Here is a 14,039-nt window from a genome sequence, read left to right on the forward strand (position 1 = left end):
GCCTTCTCATGGCATAAGCTAAATGACTCCAATTAGTGTCAGATAGGCAGGAGTATACGGTGCATTAAAAAAAAAAATAAACATGCAGTGATTAACAGCCATTCTGTATGCAGCACAAACACTCTAAAGATGGATGAATAAACTGTGTATAAATTACATTGATTAATGAGTTCTAAAAAAATGAGCTCGCCGGACTTGATCAATTCTAAATCATTGATCGAGTTCTGGTATGACCTTCCAAAGGCATCCCCACACCATCAGAATATTACATAAAGATGTAGCAATGTGCTTTGGAAATTGCCATATTTTTTATTCTTATTTTTCTACGTCTCCAAATTCTCAATCTTAGGATTTATGTCTCCATTCCCTGTGTTTGATTGCCCAACAGGCATGGGCTTATTGGAATTAGCCGGGAAGGCTTTTAAAGTTTGAGACATCTCTGCAGAACTCGATAGGGGGGCTCTAGCAGCACCATTAATAGTCAACTCCTGATGACAGGAAGGTTCGGATTTCATGGCCATTGATGAGTACTTTGTTTCTGTAACAAAGAAAAGCGACTGTTAGTTCTCTCAACAGTTAAAGAAAAAATAGAAGATAAGATCCCCTTGTATCTACTCACCACGACTGATTAATAGCATTTTATTCAGTATCGCAAAAGAATCCTTTAATTGTTTAAAAGTGGTTCCTAATTTCTTGTAGCAAATAAGTTTAAAATGTTAGGCCACAAAAAAGTTCATTCTGTTTCAGATAGAGCACCTTCAGATATTTTATCAATTCAAAAATTAACATCAAAAGAGTGTTGTGGCCCACTGAAGTACATACTCCACTATGCTTCGTTTCCTTCTTTTTTTAGAGAGAGAGAGAACACACTCCAACTATCATTAGATTCTTACAAACTAAACCAAGAGCAAAAGAAACGGAAAGAAAGGAAGGAAAACATATAGAAGAGAAGATCCCCTTGTATCTACTCACCATGGCCGATTGATTAGTAGCATTTTATTCAGTATTCAAAAAGAACCTTTTAATCATTTGAAACCGCTACCTAATTTCTTGTAGAAAATAAGTTTAAAATTTGAGGCCACAAAAAGTTCATTCTGTTTCAGATACAACACCTTGACATATTTCCTGCAATTCAAAATTATCACATCAGAAGAGCGTTGTGGGCCACTGAAGTTCACACTCCACCTATCCTTCATTTTTCTTGTTTGTGTGAGAGAGAGAGAGAGAGAGAGAGAGAGGATACTCCACCTATCATTAGATTCTTAGAAACTAAAACGAGCGGAAAAGAAAAGAAAGAAAAGAAGTAAAGATGCTCAAAGTGAAATTCACTACAAAATGTGCTATTTTCATCCTCAAGGTGGCACAAAGATCAGGAGAAAAGAATCGACTTGTAAATATAATTTCTATTAACAGTGCCCATGAAGATGATTGTGGGAGGCTTGGATTACCTTTTATTCTTCCAAAGGTGACAAGCCTACGGAGACAGTCTCGGAACTGTGTCAACACACATCTCTCCTGCTCTGCATAGACCTCTGACATATCTTGGTTGTAGGGAAATCTTGGAGGCATACCAGCATTTCGAGATGTCTCGAACATTGTGTCTTGCTCATCACACATCAGTGCTAGTGTTCCAGGAGACATGGGCCTGCCCCCTCTCTGGCCATCAGCAGAGTCGGATACAGATTCTTCCATGCGTGTTTTGTCCACATGAATTCCACTTGAACATTCATCAGCTGATGCTTTCTGTGCGTCTGGCTCTTTGTGAAGCTCATCTCTGTCATGGTTTGATGAGGCAAGGGAGCTTTCTGTTTGATCTTCCCTCTCTCCGAGCTTCTCCTGAGCTCTTCTATCTGGAAGAAATTAAATTTAGAGAGCAAGGATATGAACAGATCCTAAGAAAACTCAACTTTGATCAAGCAAAAGTTGGTAAATTATCAAACAAAATATAACTAAAATGCTTTAGGGGAAATTTTAGTCAGACACAAAACTATGTTCTAGTTGACTCGGAATTCCCTGCAACCAATTTTCAGATTGAACATTAATTTGACAAAAAAAAATACATCTGGTAAAAGTACAAAGGTGCAAATAGAAACTTGCATGCATGACAGTGAAGCTACATGATGTGAACCTATCTTGGCAAGAGATAGGTACTCAATTCTCAAGAATGTAAAAATAATCCACAAAGCAGCTTTCTCATTCCCACATGCCATTTGTCAGAAGTAACCAATAGGATTAACAACCAGAGAAGTCACAAGAATCACTAGAAATCACTGAGGAAAGGGGTTAAGAGTTGAGAAAATACAATGAAGTTTAAGGAAAGAACCTTTAACTGCTCAGAAAAATGTCGGAAAGAGCATAATCTAGAATTCTTGTCAACCATCAGAATTAAAAGGTAATTATAAGAAATTATTATCCTCCAGAATCTGCACCAGAAAAAAAGTCGAATGCTATGAAAAGTTTTTCAAGCAATTTTAAGCAACAAAAAAAAGGTGATACTTTTGGATTTTATCAATAACATAAGGTCATTCTTAAGAGCCGAAGAAAAGGTTTTCAAGGAAGAAAGAAACAGCCAAAAGTGCGGCGAGTCTCCTTATTATTCTATTGATGTTTCTGAAGATATTGGTAGCACAGTATTGTTTGAGTTGATAAAACAAAGTGACTGGTCATGGGCAAGTGGCATTAGATACAGCCAGAAAGGCTTAATGACTGCTTCAACAGCATAAAATATAACAACACGCAATTGTCATCAAGAAATTTTCGAAGTAAATTGATATGCATCAGTAGAGGAAAGTTTCCTATTTTACTATCAGCTGTACCGGCAAATGTTTTGGCAGTCTCTCCTGATACTACCACCAAAAGCTTGCATAGCTCCTTCACGTCCTCAGGTTGGACAATATCTGCTAAAAGAGACCTTCAGGATGCACAACAGAAGTCAATTCTTCCAAAAAACAAGAATACCAGAACAAAAATTTCAACATAGATCAAAGAATAGAGAACCAAATCCTGACCTGTAGGTGACTTTAGAAGACCCTAATGGACCAGGATTGATAGAAGGGGCAACAGGAGTGGAAGGAAGAGAAGTGGCAGGTACTGAAGTCTTGAGATGACTAACCTGATAAACATAGGAATTTGGTGGAATCGATGAGAATTCACATTCTTCATCATTTCCAAGTTAGAATAAACATATACCCCAGCACAGATAATGTGGTGGTGGGAATTCGAGTTACTATAATTTCTTTAATCAGTGGCCACCATAAAGGCAAAGTAGTTTTAGCTATTTTACATGGCAAATCATCTTGTTTGCAAATTTCCAGAGAAGGGGGTGGAAGATTATATGAAGGAGAAATGTAAGGTTTTCATCTGCTATTTCTTAAGATGACATCTCTAATTAACAAATTTAAAAAATTAGCCAGTTGCTATGCATATGACACTTCATGAGAGTGTAAAAGGCCAGAATTACCTGTTGAAACTGTCCCAGCCTGTGAATGGGCTGATCCTTTGCTGATGTGCTGAAAAGAAGCTCCTGGTTTTTCCTCTTCCTTGAAGCTGAAGGAGAGAGAAATCCAGAGGGTCCTATAGCTCCATTCAAGGCAGCATTGGCAGCTTGCTGCATGTACAGGGCATTTCCATGGTCACCACGGAAAAGAGCTCTCCTCTCTTCACTCCCTTCGTAGTTCTTGCAGTCCATACATTTGCAATTTTCAGAACAGAGAATGCTGGCTTGGAAGCATTCACAATACTTCTTAAGGCACCCTGACTTCTTGCAATGGCATCCTTTGTTGTGTTTCCCCACCAAAGAGAGGTCACCTATCTCCTCCTAGCATAAAAAGGCAAATTCATCTTGGTAGTAGGCTTTAGGCAAACATAAATAATTTAATATAAAAAATTTGGTATAAAAGACACCAACGCAGTTTGATTAAATTATTTTATTATTCTGGAATCCATGTCAGAAATTATCCAAAGTGGGACTTTTAAATAGCAATATCTTGTACGATGATAACTTGAACTACTTGTAACTATAAAATAGGCTTTCATTTCGAGAAAGAATTGGCTTTCATTACTAGCAAAAGGCATAGGAATTTTCACATGTTAATGCTATGTTAATCTATTCTAACTATGCCTTTCCTTTTCCCCCATATTCTTGAGAGTTTGTGACACAATGCCGGTCCCAAGCCTGGTTGAAAAGGTGAAGGGTAAATGTTAGGTTGACCAAGAGTCAAAAAAGGGTCAAACTATGATATGCAAAAGTGACAAAGGATTTAGAAAAGTTTGCCATGGCAGAGAAGCGGCTTTAAGAGGAATGGTTACAAATGAGGATCTAGAAAACAAACCACAGATGGTTATGATAAATCCCCTTTTTTTGGAGAAAAAGATAGCCAGGATAAGTCATGGTTAGGGTTATGGATATGGTCATCTTGAAAGTGTGTACTTGTGTAAATGTATTATGTAGAGTTCATACTTCATATGACCTTTCTTTTTGTCACTGATTGGTATATGATGTACAAGTGACCCCATGATGTAGCTTCAGTACTTTGTCCATGTGATACATATGTGTAGTTAAAAAAGTTAGGAGCAAGTTCAACACAAGCAAAATGAAAAGAAGAAGCAAATTGTTTCATTGATTTAAAATGTGGTCCGGGGCCCTATTGCAGATATGGTCTAGTAACTGCATTATATTGGGCATATATGGACCTCAAGCATTGTTAGGAGCTTACATAGGTTCCAGCAGTCTGCATGTGCAGCATAGGCCCTAGGCTGGTGGCCACATATTCTTCTCCTCACTCTTCTCTTCATTTGATAATTGATGGATTTGATCATAGCATTGGCATTTTGAAATTTAAACACATGGAGAATGATGGAAATCATTCTTTGATTTGATGGAAATCATATCTTAATTTCCTCAGCCAACCATTCAACTGGATTTGACAGATATTACCAGCTATATAATCCCATATGATAGAAATCATTCCTCGGTTTTGCCAACTACATCCATATTTGTAGAGATTTTCTTTATATGAATCATATCATTTCTTTGATGTAGAAATACCGATATCATATGAAGGGTATATAAGCATGTCATCATAGCTAATGAACATCAAGCCTTTTGGCTGCAGATTTCTTCCCTAATATAAGTATGTCATCATAGCTAATAAATATCAAGCCTTTTGGCTGCAAATTTTTTCCTTAACAGAGAAGAAAGATCTTATTACTACTATTTTTATGGGTTAACATGTTAAAAGCCCTCAAATAAGCGGTGAAGTGTATATGTATTGTTTTTATTCTTTTAAATATTTACTTAATTATTTCTAATATTTCACTTATTTTATCTATTCATAAAATTATTTATTTTTAGTATTTCTTTAATACCAATTACATATGCACCAGCATATGCGCCAGAATATGCACTGCTATATGTGATTTTTTAGTACCCTAACCATCAACATTTTGGAGCCGCTTTTCAAAATCTTGATTTGACATTGAAAATAGAAATAATATTGGAAGTTTACTGCAAAAATTTACATACATGAGATATCATCCAATTATGCTCCACATAAATGATGAGCATGGAGCAAATCTATAATTCTGAAGAAACACATGAAAATGTAAAAATAGAAAAAATGAAACTTTACTGGCAGTATTTCTCTTAGTTGAAAAAGGTCAGTGAAGAATCACTATATTCAGAAATAATTCATGGAATATACATGAACACACCTAGAGAGCATAAATCAAATAAAAATCTTAGGATGTTTTTAGAACTGAGAACAATCTGCATTATTATGATATAAAGTATGATTCACAAAGAGGTGTAAATACAGGACTTCACACCAACTACTATCTACATATTTAGGGGTTGCAAAATGGAATTATAAACATTGTTTGTGATCTCTAAGCCTGGATATGGAGAAAATAACTGCCACCCAACAATACGAGTCACATTCTTCCCTCAGCAGGGGACTTGAGGCAAGGAAACATGGCCTAATTCATCAATATAACCACCACAAAATCTACTGGAAGTGCAGCAATAAAATACACACAAATTTACAACTCAACACAGAGAAAGAATGCATTAATTTCAATATGTAATGTATAAAAAGTTAAAAATGCTGTGACATGACTGTCATAAATATATTCACCTCACAGAGTCAAAAGCTTTAGAAAGACAAATGACAGCACTTGGATTAATTATTTACTCAGTTTCATTTCAAGTGAAAAAAAAAAGTCAGCCCTTATGGATTAATACCCTGAGTAGCGATAATCATAAATATAGTCTGTCAGTTTTCGTGAAGAACAAGCTAACAAAATTGATGAAGCATAACTAATATAGCATCAAAGAGCATTCATATCGTAACATGCTACTTTGAAAAGCAGAAACCTATAGACTGTCAATGTATGTATAAAACTAAGATTTCAAACAGCAAAATTTTTTATATAATGTATGCATTCAATATGAAAGCGTGCATGCATGGATGCATTTGTATGTATGAACACATACATGCACCTGTCTGTTTTTGAATTAAGCCATTAAAGAACCTTATTATATTCCACCAGATAAAAAATACATACCCTACTATCTTGGACAGCATGTGGACTACTGCCAATCTTAGGCCTAAAAGCATTGGGGTTGCGTTCTAGAGTAGCTTCAACAGCCTCATGCCTAGCAGTTTCATTCTCGACATTGTTGCAACAGTTTGTACAATTGCACCCATCACAGAACACACCGGATGCAAAACACTCACAGTACCTAACGATGCAAAATGAGAATTAATATCAAATATGGAGGAGGAAAATGAAAGGAGATGACAAAATATCATTGCATTAATACCAGCAAATTGTACAGTACAAAAGGCTAAATTATGAGCTCCGTAATGTAAGAAAGCCTGAAGATAAAGTAGATAAAGTAAGCACATCTTGACCTTTTCAGATTCATTTATTGAAATGTCAAATAAATTGTTGAAGTATGAGAAAGCAACAAAATGTTTAACATTTTGTTATTATTGAAGGAACTGTCTTCGGTCCATAGAACTACCTTTTCCTAGTTCAGTATCTCAATAAAATCCATCAGCAGCAAGCATGTAAATCACCAATGTTCTTATTCTGCTACAAGCACTATTGAGCCGTCTACAGTAAGCACCCAGCAGGAAACAACTTTTTTTTTGGTTTGTTTTTTCCTTCCCAATTATTGGTGCTTAAGTGGGGCATTCATTTAAATTAAGTTTTTTATTTATTGTTGATGGGCATGCAGAGGAGCAAGACATTTTACACTTTGTAATGTTCATATTCTCCATTTACGAGAATTCTATTATTGATGAAACAAACTTGTAGTTTCTTCATTTCTTCACTACCTTTATATCAATATAACAAAACAAACTTTAAGAAAGATAAATCCACGTTTTTTGCCCAAAAATTCATCACAATACAACTACAGCTTAAATGTGAATCCAACAATCATCACATCCCCAAGAATCATAATTTTCAAAAACACCAAACAGAACATGTTGATGAAACATACTGGATTTTTTACATGTATACATTTGTGTGTACAAAATTAGTTCTACCTTGAGTATAATTGGTTGAACATGCCACATACATGAGCACTGTATGAATTTGTCACAAGTTGTTGTCTCTAAATACCAATTCTTTCAGGATTAAGGATTATATTTCACAACAAAGGAGGCATGATAACCTGTGTTGCACAGCTCACACCACTTCTACCTTCAACGTGGCGTAATCAGCGCATTTATGCATAACTACATTAGCAACAATCTAGATGCATAAGCAATAGACAAGCATTAACAATACAAATAGGCATGCACATGTCACACATGCAGAGTTTCTGTACATACAAAATAATTATCATACAGGACAGCGCAGTATGACTTGAGTTTCATTAACGGGTCTAATTAATGGCCAGTATAGGATTGCTGCTATGTCATACTCACAAAAGCTTGAAACTTACTGGCAGATGCATGCAAAAGGCAATTGACATATGGGAAGATTATAGAGTTTTGGAATACTGAAGGTAGTCAGAGCAGGTGTCTGATTCAAACTGTAGGCAACTATTAAGCAGGCAGACATTAACTGAAAAGGGAACAGGCTATTTTATTGCCGTAGCATATATTCATTCATGGCATGACTTTTATGTACCCCTAAAGTAGTTGGCCTAAAAGTTTCTGTACAATACACTCCATAATTAAAAAAATTGTTAGCCATCATAACATGTTAATGCAAGCCAGCAACTAAAAGCATATTAAAGAAAACTGCATGGTGGAAGTGTAAAGGGACCCCAAGTAACAAGCCTTGTCTAGCAAGGAGCACAAGCCTTCATGTCAGTCTCAGTCATTGCCCTTGTCATTTTCAAATTATCGGTCCTTAAGCACTTCTGTTTTCTGCCCACAAGAGTCTTTATTTAGGTGTTCAGAATAGGAGATTATCAGTGATTTGAGTAGTTGGCCACTGTTCAGTAGCATATTGTAAAATTCGTGGTCAACAAGGCCAGCAGGTCACTTCAGGAATCATCCAATATAATCAGCAATATCAAAGAACCCAAGTGAGTAAAGAGAGTCAGGTTCACACAGGAAACAAGTGGCTGGTCCAAGAAGAAGCTCTAGGTCTGATTATGGTAATCATTTAAATTCCTAACTTGTCAGGGTTTAGTGTTGAACAGTAATTCTAAAAACTGTAGTTAAGAGTCTAAAAGCCATATCTTTAGGTGTTTAAGCTAACTTCCTACATGGGACACCAGGGAAATCCAAAAATTACCTTATCCTGGGCGAGCAAGAAAGGGTTCTTGTATACATGAAAGAAGCCTCTCATATGCAGCAATTTTAGTAATGCACTATCACTCAGTGCTCTAGAGAAAGAAGGTTTCCCATTTAAATAATTTCATTCAACTAAAGATAGACAACTCACCTGCTTATTCTAGTACGCTAGTATATCTAAGTGTGCAATTTTCCAAGTGTCCGTTTTTGCTCTGTGTCAAGAAGTGCAGGTTTGGACTAAAAACACAATAACTGACTTGCATTGCTTTTATGTGGAGATGGATATTTACAACATGAGTAGTTTTAACATTCATTACCAGAATCATGGCACCTACTACAAGCCTTTAAAAGTGATGAGCTGCAACTGACTTCCTCGATTTTAGTGAATTCCAAGCAAGAAGTATCCACCTTGAGTCACAGCACATTAAGAAGTCTCTTTCTCATTTCTTTTTTAGCCAATCTCAGTGCAAGGATAAGTTTATCTCATGTATTTCCTTTATCTGTTTCCTTCTCTTTCAACAGAGCCTGCCTTCCCAACTTCTCTTTATCCATTCACTTGAGAGATGCTTGCTTTCTCCATCTAGACCTCTCTCACTTGTATCTAGTTTGTTCAGGATGCAAATATCAGTTTTCTTGTCTTGCAACATCTTTCCACAGTATGATAGCATTAATAGTAGGTTGAAGTTATGATACTTTCGCTGTAATGAAAAATATAGACTCATCATAAGTTACAAGGAATAACGGTAAATATTTTCAGGCATAAGGGGAAATTGTATTAAAAACCTAATAATTACTATTACATTAGTTCAACAGTCTACTTCATGTTATTGAAAAGAAAAAGGAATCACCATACATTATTATCTCTGCTCGCTAAAGTACTACATTTAATGAATATAACAAGCAATAACTATAAGCAGCCCGACTGTACCTACATTTGTTAATATTGTTATCATTTTCTATCAAAGAACCATCTTAGTGAGACAAGATCCAGCCCAACAGTGATTATCACAGAAAACAGAAATTGCTACTTAAACACACCTAGATCAGCTATAAATCCTCAGGATCTATAACTGATGTTGATAATGATTTTATTACGCCGTTTACCAAAAATTTGTGACATAATCATGTTAACAAAGTCATGCATGAGCAAATCAATTTAGTGTTGACAGTGTAATGCATCGAAGTAACCAGATCATAGCTGAAAATAGCATACACCACCAATCCCAAAATTAAATTAAAAAAATAAAATAAAATAAAATAGACCTACAGCTTCAAGCATTTTGAGTGTTTGCAGTTGCAGTTCTTCTTTCTTGTAGGGGTACCATCTTTTGCTTCATATAATGGCCGTGCCCGAGATCTGGGAGACTCCAGCTTCCTGAAGAGATAAAGGGTTCCTATGATGGTACTGCCAACATAGGTTCTGAAAAAGAATTATAGCTTGTCTAGCTAAATGTCTAAACGATCTGTAAACTATTGAGGAACCATAGAATCTCAATAGACTTCCAAATGTTACATTCCAAACATTTATATATCACAATGACACAGCAATAAACTTGAATGATGGCCAAAAAAATAATTATCTAATACCAAATCCTTCCAGTGATCATCACTGTTTTATATGTTAACAACTAGATTTGATAAGAAATGGGAATGTGAAGGTGGGGGAAAGAAGAAAAACTTTTAATCATGAACAATTAAAAATCTAGCCATCTATAGTAAAAGTACCATTTATATAGATGCTCGCTCCATAACAAAGAATTCCTTTTCATTACAATTAAATATGAAACTCTAAAGAAACTTCTCAAACGCATCTACAAAACCCAGTGTCAAATACTATCTTGCGAATTCCTAAATTTCAAAATTTGGGCATTCTTTCCTAAAATTCAGAGGGCTTTCAATTAATTATCTAAATGAAGATGAGGAAAGTCGGGGAACGAAATAACTCCTTCTTAACCAATCAAAGATTCAAATTGGATTCAAAAATCAAAAAAGGAAATCTGTAAAAATGAGAGAAAGAAGGAATCTTTCATGATAGAGAGGGGGAAATAATCAAAGCAAAAGTAATCATGCTGTGAAACGCCGGTCACAAAAGAGAATCGGTAAGCATATAAAACCCGAGATGAAAACCGAAAATAAACCTTCAAAAAAGAAAACCGAAAATAGCCCACAAATAGAAAACCTAAGATTTGGAAAAAAAGATATATCACCCCAAAAGGATTTGAAAATTAGACAAACTAAAGAGAGAGACACTCACACAGCTATCGGAAACGAAGGGTGGGAGATGGGCTGCGGTGACGGCGGCAGCGACTGCGGTTGCTGCTGCTGCCGCTGTTGCTGGGACGGCTTCTCAAGGGCCTTCGATACCGCAGCTGCCGCCGCCGCCACCGTGGGAGAAGCCCCACCATACGCCGTCGTGAAATCAAGCTGCCGGACGAGCTTCTTCGAGGGGAAATCGGACGGCGCCGATGCAGCAGGTTGAATGCCTTGCTCCATCGGAGCTGTCAAATCCGAGATTCAAAAACCAAAAACCAATCCCACATACCAGAAGATTTCTCACGAGTTTCGACTCCCGCAGGGAACGACCAAACTCTCCATCGCCGACAAAGATTCCAGAGAATTGAAGCACACTCAAATCGATCACGTCACAGTTAGGAATCGCCGGAAAGGGTGGGGGATAGATGGAGGCGGGCGGCGCCGGGATCCTCTCCAGCAGAGGGGAATCGAGCAGCGGTGATCCGACGAGGGGAGCGGCGGAGACGGGAAAAGATGGGATTTTTTTCTCGCGCTGCGGGAAATTTTTGAGTAAGATGAAGGGGAGGAGGGGACGAAGCGAATGGCCTCTCTCTCTCTCTTTCTCTCTCCCTCTCTACTTTTCAAATCAAATTCTAATATTGGACGGTCAAATTACGTCGACGAGGGATCTGACGGACGATATCTCGCAGACAAATCGTGTGGCTGGAATTCATAGCCGTCGCGGTGTCGGCTTCCTTGCCGTCGGATTCGGCAACCATATCTTAGAATTTCGCCTCCTCTTTGAACTCATCTTCTCCGATTTAGACGAAAGCGACGGGAGTCTGTATAAAATTCCGTGAAGGACCAATATTAAATCGCGCGTCACATCACGTATTAGAAATCTTAAACGTCATGTCGGCCGTCGGATGGATTTAAAAACATGGTTTGGGCGGTGGCGATTCCGTGTTTCTGAGTATCTGTACGGACGTTTGTGATTAAAAAAGTAATAAGCCTTCCCGCTAAAAGCCTCTCAGGTTCGGGACGCGTTACACGTGTAGGGTTGAAAATTGTTTAGGCGTCGCTGGCTTGGAGAGCAATCCGAGAGCTTCCAGATTTGCATAGAGAGATTCGCTTAACGAGTGGACTCAGTGGAGAGAGATTTAGCCCCAAAAAAGAGAGAGAGAGAGAAATTATAGAATCGGTTGAGGGGTATAACGGTCAGAGGAGTTTATTTAGATTTGGGAATACGTGAGGTTGAGTAATTTTTTTTTTTTTTTTACGAAAATAATGAGATGTCTCCATATGCTCTCATTTATCTTTTATATTCTGACTTTTGACTGTTCGAAAATCTAGAAATTTAAGAGTTTAATATTATCTCAATTTATCATGACCACTCAATCATGATTGAAGAAGTCAAAAAACCATAAAGATTTGTTACATCACTATGGAAAAGAATCTTCCTTATATATCTAATTGCAAATACCTTCTTACATGTTGAATTGTAGTAATATTAATCCTACATTTTTTTACATATTATTGCAATGTGGTCCACCTCCTTCTTATTCGGATTAGGGCTTGCTGGAGATGCCTACATGATAACTGATGTGGAGGGAGTTATGTTTGATGTAGACTCAAGGGTTTGATACGAACTTGGTTGTCTGATGTGAAAGTTATGTCCATGAAAGCAAGTGATGGGGTTTGGAAGAAAGGAAAGAGATAATATGAATAGACAAGAACAGCAGTCTCATAGGTGGTACAGGAGGAGGATAGAGAAGAGGAGAAGGTAACAAAAAGGGGGCAGCATGAGACCCCTTCATATGGAGATCCAACCATATAGCAGAAATCATCATCATCGAATGGTGACAGTGTTGGCACCTAATGGTACTATTAATAGGCTGAATTGGAGTTAGACTCGTAACCACACCACGAATTCTCATTAGCAGAAGTTAGGCAACATCATTGCGGTGATTGGCAGTGGTGAAGTGGATCCCTCGCTGAGGGTGCTCGTTCCTCACAACAATGAGGTGGGGAGGACCCTTGGATGAACTAATTCTCAACTTCAAAGCAGCAACAACCACAGCTGCAGTTACACCCACGATAGATTCATTTCAGTGATAATCACTAGCATATAACCTGCGCCATGCGCGGGATGAGGTTTTGTTTTTTTCTTTCTTCAAGTGCTCTTGAAATGCAATATAGCATAGATATGATAGAATTAAACACAAATAGATATAAGGGCCTAATTATACTTTAAAAATAATTTTTTGATATTAATATTATGATATACTATCACTATACAAAACTCTAATAGTATATATATATATATATCGATATGGTAAAATAATATATTATTATAAAATAAGAAGATCATGCTCCAATCAACAATAAATACAATAGAAATTAATAAAATATGAGCATGATCCAATGATATAGGTAGAGACGGTACTAATAAAAAATATTTTTTATTTATATCAACATACATTACACAAACATGATTATTAATAATATCATTATTTTTATATTAATTTGGTAGTAATAATGAAAGATTCTTTATTTAATACAATTTAATAAGCTAATCAATTTCTTCTTAATGAAAGAGCTCTGTTAATTGTGTTTTTAATATGAGTATCTATGCCGTGATTAAGGAGCTTTACATAAGTAGAGTGCTAAAAGTGGATACACTAGGTGCATTATCGACGTGTATTTGGTTTGGCTAAAAGTAGAGATGCAATCTATTAGAGGGTTTTGAGTTTATATTTGAATCTACACCATACCCATTCAATAACTAGGGTAGTTTGGATTCATATGCACCATGTTGAGCGGAGATCGAATTTTGGTTAGACTAAGTATGGCGGGATCGGTCTAGTCTCAAATGTGTTTGTTATTTTGAATGCTTACTTCTCTTATGCTCTCAAAATAATTAATTAATAACATAAAATTCAAAATATAAATGATAAGTTTATGAAAAATATAAGAGATACGATATATATGCAGTATAAATAGTACAGAAATATAGATATGCACATTTATACATTTACGAGACAATTT

The 14,039-nt window shown here is 36.6% G+C and overlaps 1 protein-coding gene across 3 annotated transcripts; it reads right to left on the bottom strand.

The window, feature by feature from the left end:
• Positions 1 to 108: 108 nt before the first annotated feature.
• On the bottom strand, positions 109 to 11,613 carry LOC103709480 (protein tesmin/TSO1-like CXC 5). Of its 3 annotated transcripts, none has more exons than XM_008794839.6 (8): positions 11,014 to 11,613; positions 10,027 to 10,134; positions 6,565 to 6,742; positions 3,461 to 3,817; positions 3,009 to 3,112; positions 2,817 to 2,911; positions 1,449 to 1,850; positions 109 to 538 (listed from the first exon to the last, which is right to left on the bottom strand). In XM_008794839.6, the coding sequence occupies exons 1-8, from the start codon at positions 11,250 to 11,252 to the stop codon at positions 324 to 326; spliced, it is 1,698 nt and encodes a 565-aa protein (XP_008793061.3). In that variant the 5' UTR covers positions 11,253 to 11,613; the 3' UTR covers positions 109 to 323. The 3 variants fall into 3 exon arrangements, with proteins under 3 accessions (XP_008793061.3, XP_038987555.3, XP_088560904.2); XM_039131627.3 differs by having other exon boundaries at positions 10,027 to 10,164; XM_088704778.2 differs by having other exon boundaries at positions 10,027 to 10,179.
• Positions 11,614 to 14,039: the final 2,426 nt, after the last annotated feature.

Source organism: Phoenix dactylifera, chromosome 9 (genome assembly GCF_051530095.1).
Source record: "Phoenix dactylifera cultivar Ajwa chromosome 9, Ajwa_hap1_PhDact_Kaust_v1.1, whole genome shotgun sequence".
In the NCBI taxonomy this organism is placed as follows: Eukaryota; Viridiplantae; Streptophyta; class Magnoliopsida; order Arecales; family Arecaceae; genus Phoenix; species Phoenix dactylifera.